The 17103-nt window shown below is 35.6% G+C and overlaps 1 protein-coding gene across 2 annotated transcripts in view; it reads right to left on the bottom strand.

The window, feature by feature from the left end:
• Ca-alpha1T (Ca[2+]-channel protein alpha[[1]] subunit T) overlaps positions 1-17103 on the bottom strand; it is a 267876-nt gene that overhangs the window by 8190 nt on the left and 242583 nt on the right. For both annotated transcript variants that reach the window (XM_069834966.1, XM_069834967.1), the window contains exons 32-36: positions 15300-15430; positions 14735-14884; positions 13154-13446; positions 10665-10884; positions 6367-6620 (exon numbers count right to left, since the gene is read on the bottom strand). In XM_069834966.1, the coding sequence (XP_069691067.1) occupies positions 6367-6620; positions 10665-10884; positions 13154-13446; positions 14735-14884; positions 15300-15430 (1048 nt within the window). The remainder of the gene's footprint in view (positions 1-6366; positions 6621-10664; positions 10885-13153; positions 13447-14734; positions 14885-15299; positions 15431-17103) is intronic.

The following is a 17103-nucleotide window of genomic DNA, read 5'->3' on the forward strand; positions in this document are numbered from 1 at the left end:
AGGATTATCTCTGGGATTTAAAGGTGCTCGCATAACTTTCGTATTTAATGTGCTTTTGTTCCATTGCTATTATTATTATTATTATTATTATTATTATTATTAAAAAGGATATTCTTACTCAATTCACACATTTTCAGCATTTCATCTCTCGTAGGTTGGCAGTTCTGATGTTACATGCGCAGTCTAGTAGATACAGTCACGAAGCTTGAGTTTATGAGGGTACTAGGAACAATAGACTGTGCAGGTACTATTTCGCATATAATGAGGCGAGAGTAGCGATCCTAGTGGTTAGAAACTATCTATGGATGCATATTTACTACGCATTGAGCTTCGGACTTTATATAGGCCTACTAGACTGTGTTACATGCGCTCTACGATTGTCAAGAATGACGTAAGACATTTACGAAGTATTTCGTCGATACGGGCGAATGTTTCGTTTCACTATTACCTATCTCTTAAACCGTACAATGTATGCATTGTACAGATGAATGAAATACATTTTCTTTGAGTTAGAATTATAAAGAAGCTTTTAGTGTTGAATCCAGGATATTGAAATGTAGGCCTACAACGGGAAATCAATGTAGGCAACACACAGGACATAGGAAACGGTAAAGTTATCTATAACCAGCAAAACGCCTGAAACTATACTAAATGCATCACTTGAAAGATAGAAGACTACCCATAAGGTGTATATGGAGTATTTTATTTATGAGAATATTATTTTGTATTATTTTTTTTTTGGGTAGTGATATTAATTCTATTTTTTTTTATTTTAGATTTTCTTTTCTTTCATTCTTTTATATTTATTTGGGTTCGTGGTACAATACCACGTTTTCGGAGAGATTCCAGGAAAAAATCACATTAGATCCTTGACATGTTTGCACAAAATCACGTGTTAACGTTCTGTTCTTAAAGACAATCTAACGCTGTTTGGTAGACTGATTCAACAGGCATGGAAGCAATGATCTTCAGTGACATGAGCACGCATGTTTAACGGTATGATAAATGAAAATGAAGTTAGGAAAATGTATTGATTGCACTTTGTTGTTTAGCCAACTGATCAAAGAGAGACCTGAACCCCAGAAGTGACACCAATAAGCTTCATTCATGGGGCAACTAAGCCAAAAGATAATGGGGTAGGATGGTCAGTTCCTTTTTCCTTTCATTGCTTGCATCGCTGACTAGTTACACATTACACCAGGGCCGGGCATGAGAGCGGTTCAGTCTAGTCGGCCAGAGCTGCTCTCGCTGCGCAAGACACTTCAATTCCAAGCCAGAGCAGAACGCTCACTCAGTGGCGGACTCGCATTACAGCTACCTTCCCTGCATTAATGTAACAAGAGCCACGGTTGTTCTAGTCATTCAGTCTGTCGGTACATAATAGTTTATAAGGATATTACATCAATCCATTGTACATTACAGAATTTATAACACTCTTATTAATTTAATGAAATAAACTTCGCTCTATGCAGAAACAAAAATCATTGCACTTATTTACATAACCCATACGCACATACTGCAACCTCCTCACCACGGTTCTACGAGACAGGCATATGGCTTCCACTTCCCCTACTTGCTTTGGACAGAGTTCATCTGCCAATATAATTAAACATCGCTTGATGAATTCACCTTCGTTGAATGTTTTCAATTCCTTTGCAATTTCGTGGCAAATTTTGTAGCTAATTCTCATGGCCGATTCATTACGTGCATTATTGTCATCCTGTTACTATATAATATAATATAATATAATATAATATAATATAATATAATATAATATAATATAATATAATATAATATAATATAATATAATATAATATAATATAATATAATATAATATAATATAATATAATATAATATAATATAATATAATATAATATAATGTAATATAATATATTATAAAATAATGTGATGCGATGCGATGCGATATATGATATGATATATGATATGATATGACCATAAATTAATATAACTTAAAGAAAATGTTTCTCAGGTATATTATATTAGAGTATCTATTCGATATTTATATTGCATTATAAGTTATTACAGTACATTTAGTAATATATAATTTTAAATTATACAAATATTATGATATATTATAGTATAGTATATTACAGTACATGACATATAATATTATATATTATATATCATAATACTTGTATAATTTAAAATTATATATTACTAAGTGTATAACAACTTATAATGCAATGCAAATACCAAATAGATACTCTAATATAATGTACCTGAGAAACATTTTCTTTAAGTTGTATTAATTTATGGCGTTCATTACCAACATATTTGTCATATTCAGTAGCATGTTGTAAAGAATAATGTCGTTGGATATTGAACCTCTTAATCAGTTGGAGTGTTTTATGACAAATTAAACACTTTGCTAATCCACTGCTCTCTACCAAAAAGAACTCCTCCTCCCATGATACATTAAAAGCATTGGGAGTAGCGGGACGCTTTAGTGTATGAGCGGAAGCTCCGTCTTCAAAGTTCGCCTTCATTCTGCAGAGTCACCACTGCACCGACACTGAATGGCGTACAGTATGCATACGTCACATCGCTCGCGAGACCCGCTCTTTAAAGCACAGGCTCATTTCTCAGAATCATGTAATGTGCCCAGCCCTGCATTACACTAATCACACTTCAAATGTATAGCCTACAAACAATTGTTCTTTCTATGACATATAATGGATTGCACCTTGTACTTTCTTAATGGTTTACTTTACGATGCTTTATCAACTGATGTGGTTATCTAGCATCTGAATGGTATGAAGGTGATAATGGTAGCAAACAGTGGCGTGTGGTGATAAATACTCCTGGTGGTGCACAAATATTTATTATGATTATGATTATCATATTATTACTACACCCTATTATTATTATTATTATTATTATTATTATTATTATTATTATTATTGGTACTAACTACGACATAACTATTAATATATGTTATATAGGTATAGACTTATATAATTTTGTTAGTCGAGAAATTACAGTTAATCAGTTTCCTATGTAGGTCCAGAAATAGCAAAGTAAAGTGTTCAATTTCTATGCAGCACACCGTAAATAATATTGTTTTCGCTATATTACGTTTTATAACACAGTTCACACGTTCGCAAGCATTCGATACGTGTGTCGTCTCATCAGCCTTAACTGCTAAAAGTCAGCAACATTCTTTATTTCTTTGAAATCTCATCATGGCATACATAAAAATGCTTGAAGGACTTCGTTCTGTATAGTGTTTGATGTGCTCTTAAATACTGTTGCTCTTTCCAAATGTTCCTTAAGAGTGCGTCTAATTCAGAACTAAAATTGACGAGGCCAAGAAAAATACTAGCGTTTAAAGATGAGTTTCCGTCTTCGTGACCTCTTAAAGCCAACTCAGAAGCTCCACAAAACCGCACGCACATATCTGTTCTTGGTAACTTTATCATTGTGAAGTTCGACAGTCTCACTGAATCCAATTGTGTCTGTATGTTTGTTTGACCCAAAATTGCTAATTTAACATTATTGTTGAGTGTGCAGCTGAAGAATCGTGTTTTTATTTCTTTCATTCATGTGCTTCAAATCAATCATACCTACAGAACGATAATCAAAATTATTTAGTTACTACGCACAGTCCTAAATTCAAACAGAAAAATAAATAAAATTCATAACACGTAGCCTACTTATTTTTGTCAATGAATGTTCGCCGCCGAAGAATAGGCAAGGAAAACAAAATACAGCGTCTTTTATATTGCAGCCACATATTGTATTTTTCGTAAGTCCGAATGTTGAATTTTCTTGTCACTTCTCTATTACTGTTCTTCATCACTGATAATTTTAATTCCTGTGTACGTCTACCCATCTTCCTTATTTTTATCTTTTCGTGTAAAGTTCTTACAGAAAATTACATATTTAAAAGATTTTGCACACTATTCATTGCAATATTTATGATAGAACGGGCCAACAGCGACTGCAGAACACATCTGAAAGTGCTCCTAACCCCTCCTACGCACACTGTACTGGCTCCCTACTATGTTCCAAAGCCTGCCAGTGAAGCACTACTACTGCGCATGCTCCAATGGAACAGTGTGCCTCAAGTGTCGAGCGGTAAACTTAAGTCCCAGGCGTCAACAAGACCAGTAAGTTACACATGCAGTGTTATTTTTACATAGTATTATAATAAAGAATTATGTCGCTCACATTGTCTATTGCAGCTCATTGATATAACTTTAAAAACATGTGTTATTTGAAGAGGTGGTGCACTGCTCCTGTTCTCCTTAAGAGAAATCGCCACTGGTAGCAAAATGAGTTCCAGGTGAACCCGGTTTCACGGTCAGGCATGCAACCGTTACTCCACAGCGTTGGACTTGTACCTTCTTATTTGTATGCATAATAGGTCATGTATATTCGTCTTTTAAATAATAGCCAACTACGAAAAGTAATATAATTCTCAACGTCCTTAAGAAACTGGAAACTGGACTGTCACGTATTGTGTAAAAAGTATCAGAAAAATAAATATGTGTAATTTTCGTCTCGATCATTTCTTCTTAGTCAGAAACATCTCTCGTATATTTATAAATCCTATTTATGATCTTCACGTTTTAGAAATGAAGTGAATTACCAATAGCCATGTCTTTGGCTTGAGCGCTAGCTAGAGAAAGATGGAGAATCTTGGTAGAATGGCAGAGGGAAATGGGAGTACTACCCCGAAAAAACCATCTATAACATCTGCTTAGTTGACCACAAATTCCATCATGATCTCGCCGGGAATCGAACCCGGGCCTCCAGGATGGAATACCATCGAAGTAAAGCTTGAACCACGGACATGACATGAGTAGTAGTAGTAGTAGTAGTAGTAGTAATAGTAGTAGTAGTAGTAGTTCTAAAGTGTCGAAACGCCCTCGGAAGTGCTCTTAAGAAATGAATCCTGGCAGATATATTGCGAAAGACTTAGAACCCATAGACGGTTTCGAAGAGGACGCATCTCCTGCAAGGGGACGAAGACATGCGTCATGATCTGAATATGCCTATGGAATAAGAGGATGAAGATATATGCTATTTAAATGATATGTAAATTCTTTTTCTACAGGGAAGAGGAAGGGAAATGGACCGTGACATGAAAATTTCAATCCAGCATTTGCCTAAGAAATTGTGGAAAACCACGGAAAAACCACAATCAGGTTGGTCGGTCCGGGGATTTGAACCACGATCCTCCCGAATGCGAGTCCCGTGCTGAACGTATGAGCCACCTCGCTCGGTTGACACGGCATGAAGTTCGTACTGTACTGAATAAAATTGAATGAGCGATAGCTTTGTGTAGGCTACTTTATTTTAACTGCGCCAATGACTATAATTATCTGAAACAAAACCTTCGAAAGCAATACCGGTAACTTTAAAACAAAAACTTATGTCCGAGTTAGGAGAGAAAATATGCAGTTTACAGAGCGAGGTTTTATTACGCAAGATGTGCATAACCAAAATGTCGACGGATAAGTGGTTAACACTGTCACAGTTCAGTAGAACCCCGAATTTCCGTCATCCTATTAACCGATTGGTGGATTATCCGACTGTCTTTCTCTCTCGATTTTTTTTTGCTACAGAAAAGATGTGAAGTACTGTACATTATATTAGTACGAATTTTTTCTACAGAGCGTTTTTTTTATAAACTTTTACACTTATATAGTATGGTCTCCTCGTCGAGGGGCCGTACTATCTAACTTCTATGCAACATGTCTTCCACAGGTGTCAAAGGAAAACGTGTTGTGCTACGAAAAAAGTGAAAGTAATTGAGTTGTTTGAGAAAAGTGAAACTGTAGTTCATCTCGCATCAGAATACGAAACAGGAATTACAACTGTGCACGATTTAATGAAAAACAAATACAGTATAAAGTGTATAACGTATGTAAATCTGGAACACGAGACCTATACTATTCCTATCTTTCCAAAAGGAGTTTTGTCGTTGAAAACCAGATTTAAATTAATGAACTTCTGATCTGATATATAACGTGATAAAACAGAAGACCACGGAGGAAATTACGAAGCTGTGTTATGCACTTAATTTAACCGTTCACTCCACTCCCTTCATTACCACGGATAATAGAGATTCTATTGTACTTTTATTTAATGAACATAGCCTATTTTAGTAATTTTATGTTTAGATTTTAAGTAAATCACCTTTGTAATAATGTTGTTTTGATCCTAATTAGCGGTTGTTTACAATGTTTAGGCCTACTGTAATTCACTCAAAGACTTGTCCCTTAGTCAGTCCTAGACCGACTGTTCTGACGTCCGTCTCGTGTAGAAAATAGTTCTCTCTATCGGGAACTCAGAACTGTATTTAAGCAAGTTTTCCAACGTGATGACATGGTAACTCACCCAAGAGCTTCTGTCCTCGTCCTCCTGGTGAAGAGGCAGTCTATCCTCCACGTTGGAAGAAGAGCTGTACACGGCGGTGTAGCCGGTGGCGGGATAGGCGGGGGGAATGCCTGGAGGCAGCAGGAGGCCTTGGTGTGAATGGAAGGTCTGTCTCCTTCTGGAGTGGCGGCTTCGGTGGTTGCCGCGGTAGTGCTGCCGGATGTCTCCGGAGTTTGACGACCCGCGCCTCCTCTCTCGCATTTGCTGGATTATGTCTGTAACATAACGTATCGACACAAGATCTTAATGGATAATACAAGTAGTAACTTGTAAATGTGGAAATCTAACCATGCCTATTTATGCAGACTAAAATACAGCGTCTTACATACATGAAGGGCAATTTTAAATCCTCAATATTTATTGCTTATGGGTGTCTAAGAAGATTATCTTAGATGAATATAAAACACATATAATAGCACTTGATTTTATATTAAAAAGTTCTCAAGTTTTGTTCTTGAAGAGACCGCCATTTCGCTGTCCACATTATTGAAATCTTGGTCGTAGGACACATGGTTTTTCAACAAATTATAATGAACAGCTACAGTTGAACGACAAATAATGACAATAGCTACTCCGACGTTGATTTTCGAAACGCATCATCTTCAGGTTCGGGGATATGCCATGGCTTGCAAAATCATCGGATCTTACAGATTGTGAATTTTTCTTGTGGGAATATTTTAAAGACAAAATCTAAAAAAAAAACCCTCTTCCACGAGAGTCAAAGGACTCAAAATTAGTTAAAAACTTTGAAGATGCTACGTCTTATGATGGACGACTTGCGACCATGATTTCTCAAGAATGTGCATAGCGAAATGGAAGTTATTTCAAGTATTTGAGAACTTCTTAACATAAAATCAAATACGGAATTATTGTATGTAGCCTACCTTATATTTTAAAGAGTTCCTTCTCAAACACTTATAAGTGATAAGTATTAAGGGTCGGCCTGGGTAGCACAGTCGTTATAGCGCTGGCCTTCTGTGCTTGAGGTTGCGGGTTCGATCCCGGATCAGGTCGATGGCATTTAAGTGTGCTTAAATGCGACAGGTTCATGTCAGTAGATTTACTGGCATATAAGCGAACTCCTGTAGGACAAAATTCCGGTACACCGGCGACACTGATATAACCTCGTCAATTGCGAGCGTCGTTAAAAAAGTATTAAGGATTTAAAATCATAGGCCTATGTTTGATGGGTCTACTTCGTACAATTGCTAAAAAAAGAAGTCGTCGTAGATTTTGACACATTTCCTGTTCTCAGATTTTACTTGTCTATACTAAAAGCATATCTATCACATTAAACAGCAATTGGTCCAAGATGCGAATCTCAGATTTAATGTAAAACATTGGAACCAGTCTATCATCAGTAACTGTATTCCAGTATCGTAACATACATACATGACTCTAAGACCTAGAGAAGTTATATGAATTTAATTGCATTCAGTTTTCTTAAAATTTTGGTTTAGTAATCACGTTTTGTATTTTGAAGTCTTTTATTTTTTATCAGTGTATTGTGACGCAGCAGAAGCCAGAAAATATATTTCGAGATTATCGGGGAAATACAGCTACACATAGCCTACTGATACCAAACAAGTGCTTTAGACATGCCATCTGTCTGTCTGTCCCCCTGTACAGCGATTTCTTCTCGACTATTGGACGAATTTTGTTCATATTCAATATCCACTAGCCAATTTATCCGAGAATCATGCACTTGAAATATAATGTTTAGTAAAAATTATTATAGGTCTTTATTTGAAATTGAAAACACAAAATAGTGAACTCAAAATCGGTTCAAACTGCTTTTATCTAATTTTGTTCCTTGCTTAAGATGAAGATATAAATGAAATGAGCTGTCCAGTCTGTCCGCAGACTTCAGTGTTTCGGAGAAATGATTATATGCAAAATTACTTACCTATTCGTTGCGAATATTCTAAGCCAAAATAGCCAGCCTACTCTACCTAAAGACTAAGCGAACTTGTGACTATTCTTAGTAAAAGAGCGCCTCATTGTTACACAGTAGGCCTACATACGTTTTATCTTTCCACGCTCGCATATGTATAGCTGCGCTATGCATTGTCGCGTCCGCTGTACATCCACGAATGTAGTAAGATAAAATGTATGCACTGTATAATTAGCATCCCTTGGCATAAAACCATTTCTAACACGGGTGAACTAAAAAAAGTGCAATGTACTTAAACATGCATAAGTGCATAGGATAAATACCGTAATATTAGAAATAATTATTACATATGCAATGGCTATTTTATGTAAATTTATAAAAAAATTAATTACACAAAGCCTATATGCTTAAACAGTAGGCCTACAAGTTATATGTGAAGGCAAATATTTTAATTTTGAGATTATAGAGAATGTATTTGTGTTCAATCTAGAAAAATAACGTTCATATTCTTACATGGATGCATATTAAATGATTTTATTTAGATGTGTCTTAAATAATAGTTCAAGTAAATAAAGTGTAAATGTCGGCAGAAATTACTTAGAAGAATATAAAGTAATGTTACTCAAAAAGTGTGCGTCAGCTTCGTGATACTTTTTTTTAAATCTGAAGTGACATTTCAGTTATTACTTTTACTGCAGTTAGGACCAATCCCTTGGGTTGCATGAAATTATTCATTTTTGGTATGTAAGTTTTAGGTAAAATAAGGATGGATATAAAGGGTGAAACGTCTTTATTCAATATATTTTCATGGAGTATTCAAATCGATTTGAATACAATACCCCCGATCCTCGTTTTTATGCAATTTTCGATACCTACATATTGAAAACGATTTGAATACGGAAGAAGAAGTTTCGAAAGTAGTAGTAGTAGCCATCGACATGCTAGCACGTTGATCACTCTGTAAGCCTTAGCTTTAAAATGTTTAGTTTTATGAGCTTTTAAGCTCTCAGGTGACTGTGATTAGAATTAGACTTTCGGTAATCCACCGTGTCCTGGAACATATTTCCAACGTTTCGGAACTACATACAGATTCCATCATCAGGGAAAGACCAGAGAGGTCGCTACTCTGGTCTTACTCTGATGACAGAATCTGTATGTAGTTTCGAAACGTTGGAAATGTCATATTCCAGGACACGGTGGATTATCTAAAAGCCTAATTCCAAAAAAGTGTCGAGTTTTTTTAATGAGGAGCATGAAAACTTAATATTCTGGCTGTTAATGAAGAATGGTAATAATTACTTTTAGGAAAACACAAAATTTATGTATTATAAAACGACTTTTGAACATACAAAATTGCGCTCGCTCTTAGTAAAACAGATGACACATCAAACAAATGACGATCGTTCACGCGCTTAACGTATTGAGATCTTTTTGAATACGATACCCGTTTCCATGCAATTTAATCCATATTGAATACGATCCGATTCCACTTTTTAGGTGTATCGTCCTTGAGACTCAGATCGTTCTGAATCACTGTTTTCAAGAAATTTATAATATGGTAAACGATTCAAATCGATTTAAATACTCCTTGGATTGCATAAAACGTTTTTAGTCTTGGTGGGTACTGGAAATTTTTAAATTAGGTAAGGATGGATTTAAATATTAAATAAATACTACCATAGGCTGAATGAGTACATCCTATCCAATAATTAGGTAATAGAGCGAAATAATCATGATTATGATGACAAAGGGTGGAAATGAGAGGAGAAATAATTGAAATGTACTCAACCGTGCATTCTTGCAATGAAATTCGGGGCTGTGAGGACGAGTCTATGTGAGCTCCAAGTCTATTGTCCACATATCTCACTCCATTTTTCACTGTTGGTGAAAGAACTTAAAAGAATTTTGAAGGAAAAAGCCGAAAATGAACGTAACGTAATAACTACCACATAGGGATGAGAAATGTCGCAAGCACGACTGTACAGCAGTAGGACAGAGTTGCCGCAGATGTTAAGAGACTGGAGCGAGTAGTGAGAGCGAACGTCGCTATCCTCGCTAGACAATGGATCCGAACCTTTGCACTGGGCGAGTGATGACCGAGTAAGCTCGCACAGAAGTACACTAGGTGACATGTGAAAACTAATGCACAATGGAACGAGATGAGTAATTTCTGTTTTCACGGTAGGTACCACGAGTGACGTCAGAGTAAATATTTGATGTCAAAATGTTACAATTTTTTCTCTTGTAGGTCGAATATTGACCTTTCCCGTCAAAATAATACTAATGAGTGTAATAGGTTGGTAAGAAAATAGTAATTAAACAGGTGCTCTGAATGTGCTGCACAAGTTTTGAGCAATAACCTTACCGTCCTGAATGTCGATGCTGTCGCGCGGGGAGGAGAAGGTGAAGTTGGCAGGCAACGATAGCACTTTGCCGAGAGGTTTTTTGGGTTGCGGTGGCGTCTGCTTTTCCTGTTCAAGCGCCTGCAACCGGAGCTCCTCTTCCTCCTCCTCCTCCAGCAGCTCCTCCTGCTCTGCCGCCAGCTCCCGCTCCAGCTCCACCTCCATGTCCAGCTCATCCTCCATCTGCAACAGATTACGTATCTGCACTGTCAGGAACCAGCTACATTAGAGATGAATCTAAAACTGCCAATTATGGCTTTAAAAGAAGTAGGTAACAACTGTGGTGTGTCCGAGAGAGGATTAAATTGGACTGCTTCCATTTCTAACACAATAAAGCACGTGGCATTTCGAAGAATGGATCTATCTTCGTCTTGTGGAGAAGAAAGTGTGAAGAAGGAAAAATAGACTAGCATGTAGATTTACTCTGCTGTATATCTTTACGCGGAACAAGTGTGGGTGCAATCACAAGGAGATAACTAGGAGAACAAGGAAAAACATGGAGAACAAGAGGAAGGCAAAGAAATCAAGGAAATACAATGAAAACAAAGGAAATACACGGAAAACAAGGAGAACGCAAGAAGAATGAGAAGACAAAGGAAACTAGGGAACTACAGTGAGAACAAGGGAAAGACAAGGAGAAGGAAAATGTAAGAAGAGGAATACACGAAGAACAAGAGAAATACGTCAAGGAGAATAGAAAAGGGGTCACATTTTTAAATGACTGTTAATTTGTTAATTCCCAATTTATCCCCATGCCTAGTGAGAGGAAAGACGTATTACTACGTCAAAAGAATCATCCTTGTAGGAGCAGTGTGGATCAGGATAAATGAAATGAACTTGGCCATTATATATTCTAGATAATATGAATGAAGTAATTCATTTTCAATTTACAGGATATTTCTGTTATGTATTAGAAGTTAAGGGAAAATTAATAATTGTAGAGTCTCCAAATAGTAAAAGTAAAGTTATTAGTTATAATATAATGGAACACAAAGGCAGAAGGATATCTATTTAATTTACAAAAATAAAAAAGTGGTTAATTACAGAAGTTGTTGACAAAAACAATGTCTTTAATTAATACCGGTAATTGTATTTAGAATGTGTGTACAAAATAGTCAGTTCAATTTACAAAGAGTTTCCATTTGTTCTTCAGAAGATGTGAACAAAAGAAAATTCAGTTCCAGAATAATGATCAATTATGTTCTAGAATTCGTTGAAGCTTTTTATTTTATGAAATGCGGACAAAAGAAAGTCCAATTTGTGAATAACTGCACATTATACCTCTATTAATTTCAAAATAAGGAATTCGACTTGTGAATCGATCGAAGTCTGAAGAATATTCCTAATTAGAACTGCTGTCATGGATATATATATATATATATATATATATATATATATATATATTCATCCATGCTGCTGTCTTTATCTTGTTTCAAGAGAGCCGATGACTTTATAATCATAATAATGGTAACTATGATGGTGATGATTATGGGCAATAAGTTCATGCATTTAGCCTACATATATTTTTACATTGGCGGTAATTAATTGCTGATTATTTATCTTCGCGAATCATCAACATTTAAACTTATCAAACCCAATTTTGTGTTGCATATATTTGCATATTTTGGCTTTTTTTTTTTAAATAAATGTATAGTATTTCATGATATTTATATTATTGTGGCATATTTTCGCGTTTAAGAACATTATAGCTGTTTTTATGTTGCATAAAAATGCATAGTTTGGATTTTAAAAATAAAAGCATCATATTCTGTTTTTAAAAACTGGTATTGATTGAAATTATTATAGGCTCATTATTATTTTACTAGAAAAGTATTGAAAGTTTCGCGGCACACCTAGCGAATCTCACGGCACAGTAGTGTGTCGCTCTCAACAATAAATGTGAGTTAATCTCATCTATTTTGACCTATAATGTTATTACATTTTATTGCTTACAATAATAATAATAATAATAATAATAATAATAATAATAATAACAATAATAATAGTAATAATAATAACAATAATAGTAATAATAATAATAATAATAATAATTATTATTATTAATTAGTGATATCAAGAAATATGGAATTTTATCAGTGCATATTTATTGGCATATTTTGAGGTTTTTAAAGATATACTTGCATGCATACTTAGTAGGTTTTTAGGGCATGAACTTCCTGGCCCTAGTGATGATGGCGATGAAAATGATGATAATAAAAATGACGAGAATTATTAATAATGACGACGAACAATATGATGATGGTGGTGGCTATGATAATAATGACAATGACGTCGGTGATGAGTCACAGTTTTGGATATAGAACATTCAAATCTGAAGGTGTCGAGATAGAGTATTGAAATGTATTGGTGTCTTCCTACATTAACTCCAAGAAAGAAGACTTAATTTTTTTAAAATATAGGCTACACTATAATGCGCTATTTGACTACTGACCTGCTTGTGGGATTCCTCTAGGTGTTTCATGAGAACGGCGACGACTACATTAACGAGGACGAACTGCGCCATCAGCACGAAGATGACAAAGAAAATTGGTGCGATGATGGTGGACACGCAGCAGTTGCGCACGCAGTCCGCCTCGTCGTCGCAGTCGTCACGCAGGGTGTCCTTCATGATGCCGTTCCAGTTGTCGCCCGTCGCGACGCGGAACAACGTCAGAAACGCCATGCCGAAGTTGCTGAAGTGCGCGTGCTCGCCGAGGCCCTGACACGGGTACTTATCACTGCACTCTGTGCCAACACACACACAAAGGTACCACAATATGATATAATGAAACATGTACACGACGTCATGTTTTATCACAGCTACACCCCTCTAATATGTTCCTCAGTGACACGTTTTTATATTTTATATGAAAGAGACTATATTCATGTAATTACAGAATTTTTGTTCCTAAGTGGGTCCTACGTAGTCTGGTGCTGGTTCGAGTCTTCATGGGGAAATAAATTTTCCTATAAAATTTCGGCCAGTGTATAGGATCGGTAGCTACTCATCCAGCATAGTGGTGAATATTTGGGAAGCTAAGGGTAAATTGCCAAAACTAGTTTCGTAAGCCAATTATAACGGCTTGGAAAACCATCGCGATAACCACGTTGGACAATCGTTCGCTTCTGCCGAGGCATGTAGACAGTCGGCTGGTCGACCTTGGACCTGCATGGACTGTTGTGCAGCAGATTTTTTTATGTTCCAAATTGGACATTTCTTTCTTACAATTTTCAAAACATATACCGGTATAGTATGAACTGTATTTTTTCAGTTTGGGTGGAATCCTGTTTGGTTCCAGTGCTGGAAATCAGTTTATAGATCCATATTGTAATGTATTCCCAAACCACAAGTAAAGAAGTAATCTAACTTATATGAAGAAAATGATTAAGTCCTATTACAACTTTCTCTAGATATACTTCCCCGACATTTATGAATAATACATAGACTACAGCAATGGAAATATTTATTATGTCTATATCACTGTAATGTGTGCATTTTGAACTGGCGGCTCAAGGTCACGTACAAACGTGCAAAAGTACAAAAAGCACGAGTCACTGAACTGAAGAACTGGTAATTCCGGCTGTCCCAGCTGACTTTAGTTGAGGAGAATGGTCCATGATTGGGATAAGCATATGTGGCAAATGCAGTCCATTGCTTGACTTTCAGCCGCCAGTTTGAAATGCACACATTATAGTGTTATGCTACAGTTTCGTATGTAATTGACCTAATTTATTTATAAATTAAACATTAAACAGTTTCAATGAATACACTATTAATTTCTGTACTTACCATATATTTAGGCATTTCTTTATTCGAAAATTTTCACTTATAATTTTGAAGAAAGAGAAATCACATACAATAATTAATTAGCCTGAATATAATTTAAGATACATTAATGTATTTTCAATCCAAATTTAGTGCAAAAACTTCTATAAATAACTCCTTCATGTGCAATTTCTTGTGTTCTGGAGGCAGCTGTGGAACGACTTTTAAATTAGATATTTTTCTCGTATTTAAGCTGTGCAAACTAACCAAGTCTGCCAAAGAGTTCAACTCCAAGGGCAGCGAAGATGAAGAAGAGAAGGAAGAAGAGGAGACCAAGGTTGCCGACCTGCGGCAAAGCCTGCATCACTGTGTCCAACAGTGCACGAATACCCTTCGCCATCTTGAGCAACTTCAACACTGCAAAACAAAAGAAAGACTTTAAGAACCACGTAACCGTCATATAATACCTCATTCCTGAAGGAAACTAACAAATGAAAGTTGTTAATCATTTAAAAAACTATGTAAAAGTAACGTTTTCAGTTTTACTGTTACATTATCCATTTCAAATATTTAACTGCCTGCCATGTTGGAGTCATCAAATATGAGAGGTTATAAATATTGTGTATGTAATGCCTACTCACTTCACTTACATGATTCGGATAGTTATACGTATTGTATTTAGGTCTTACAGAGTTCTATATACCTAAGTCTGCAAAATTCATGGATTCAAAATTTATACTCTTTAGCTCAGAAGCAACACAGCGCTCGGCTTCGCCATAGACTTTTCTGTTGAAGAGTTCAGTTAAGACAGTTTAACAGCATTAATACTGACCTCGCGCTATCCTCAGCACCCTCATCACCCTGATGATCGTCGGGTTGATTGGGATGATCTTCGATTCTACTTCCTCGAGCACGATACCGACAATGGAAAGGATAACTATCACAACATCCAGTTGATTCCACCTGCAAGACGGTTCTAGTATTAACTTACTGTGAAGTTTAAGAACTATACTGAGAAACAACCAACTGAAATCTCACTTTTTTGTATGTGTACGTAGGTTATATAAATTTAATTGAAACACATGGTTTCACTTGTAAAATTATAGCAATTTAGGATTCTGCATATGAGAAAGAAGAAGAAACCTTACAGCAAAAACAAGCTGTTGCATATGAAAGTATAAGAAAATAAATAAATAACAGAAAGAATTAAAATAAACAGACAATACATAATAAATAATCACACAGTATAATAAATGGACATATTTCAACGAAAGTATGAATGAATGAAAGAATAAATGAACGAGTGAACGAACAAACGAATAAATAAATAAATAAATAAATAAATAAATAAATAAATAAATAAATAAATAAATAAATAAATAAATAAATAAATAAATAAATAAATAAATAAATAAGTAAATAAATAAATAAAGCATTTGAACAAGAATATATAAATTCTCAAATATATTGGTATAAACAAATAAAATGAAAATTATGATAATATATTAATATTATTCAGTAGCAGTAATAATAAAATTAAGTTCTTTAGCTATTTTAATATCTTGTCCTTATCTCTCAGGATTGTTGGCTTTGGACCCAATGTTCCATCTTAGTGCATCACTTGTTTTGTTACAAACAGTAAACACTGTTGGGATTTCATTCTAGAAGAATGATCCCCAAATTACGTCAGGTATTAGGTAGCCCAAAGAGACAATCGAATGGTCGGCATATTATATTTTTTGTTTTCATAAATTAAAACTATTCTCAATATATTTTACGAGATATTTAAATTCTGTTAGAAATTTGCATCGATTAAGTTGAATATGAAATACTGTAATTTTGATAATGTGATATTTCATTAATTATGTAGCATTTTGTGAGGGATTTGAAATACCACTTAGTAAAGTATGTGTTCAGTTACATGCCTAGAGAGCAAATTATGAAAACTCATTAGTATATTATTTTAATGTACGGAAGTACATATGATATTGCCATGCAGATATTCTGCGTCATCATACGATGAAAGAGTAATGGAACGGAGAAAAACTCTCCGGCGCCGGGATTTGAACCCGGGTTTTCAGCTCTACGTGCTGATGCTTTATCCACTAAGCCACACCGGATACCACCCCGGCGTCGGACAGAATCGTCTCAGATTAAGCTCCATCTTACATCGTAAAACTCATTAGGTTTTATCATTAAGTTTATATCATATTGGTTGACGGCGCTGATGATTTTGGAGAAGAGTGCCTCTATGAAACTTACTTCAGCTACTACTTTAATCACTAAATTTCATCCTAACCGTCCACACGTGTGGAGTAACGGTTAGCATGCCTAGCCGCGAAACCAGGTGGCCCGGGTTCGATTCCCGGTCGGAGCAAGTTACCTGGTTGAGGTTTTTTCCGGGGTTTTCCCTCAACCCAATATGAGCAAGTGCTGGGTAACTTTCGGTGTTGGACCCCGGACTCATTTCACCGGCATTATCACCTTCATCTCATTCAGACGCTAAATAACCTGAGCTGTTGATACAGCGTCGTAAAATAACCTACTAAAAAAATAAAAAAAAAATTCATCCTAACCTAACCATTCTATCAGCTTATATTGAGAGTAGTTTAAACTGTTACTTAACCTGACTATCC

Source organism: Periplaneta americana, chromosome 9 (assembly GCF_040183065.1).
Source record: "Periplaneta americana isolate PAMFEO1 chromosome 9, P.americana_PAMFEO1_priV1, whole genome shotgun sequence".
Taxonomy (NCBI): Eukaryota; Metazoa; Arthropoda; class Insecta; order Blattodea; family Blattidae; genus Periplaneta; species Periplaneta americana.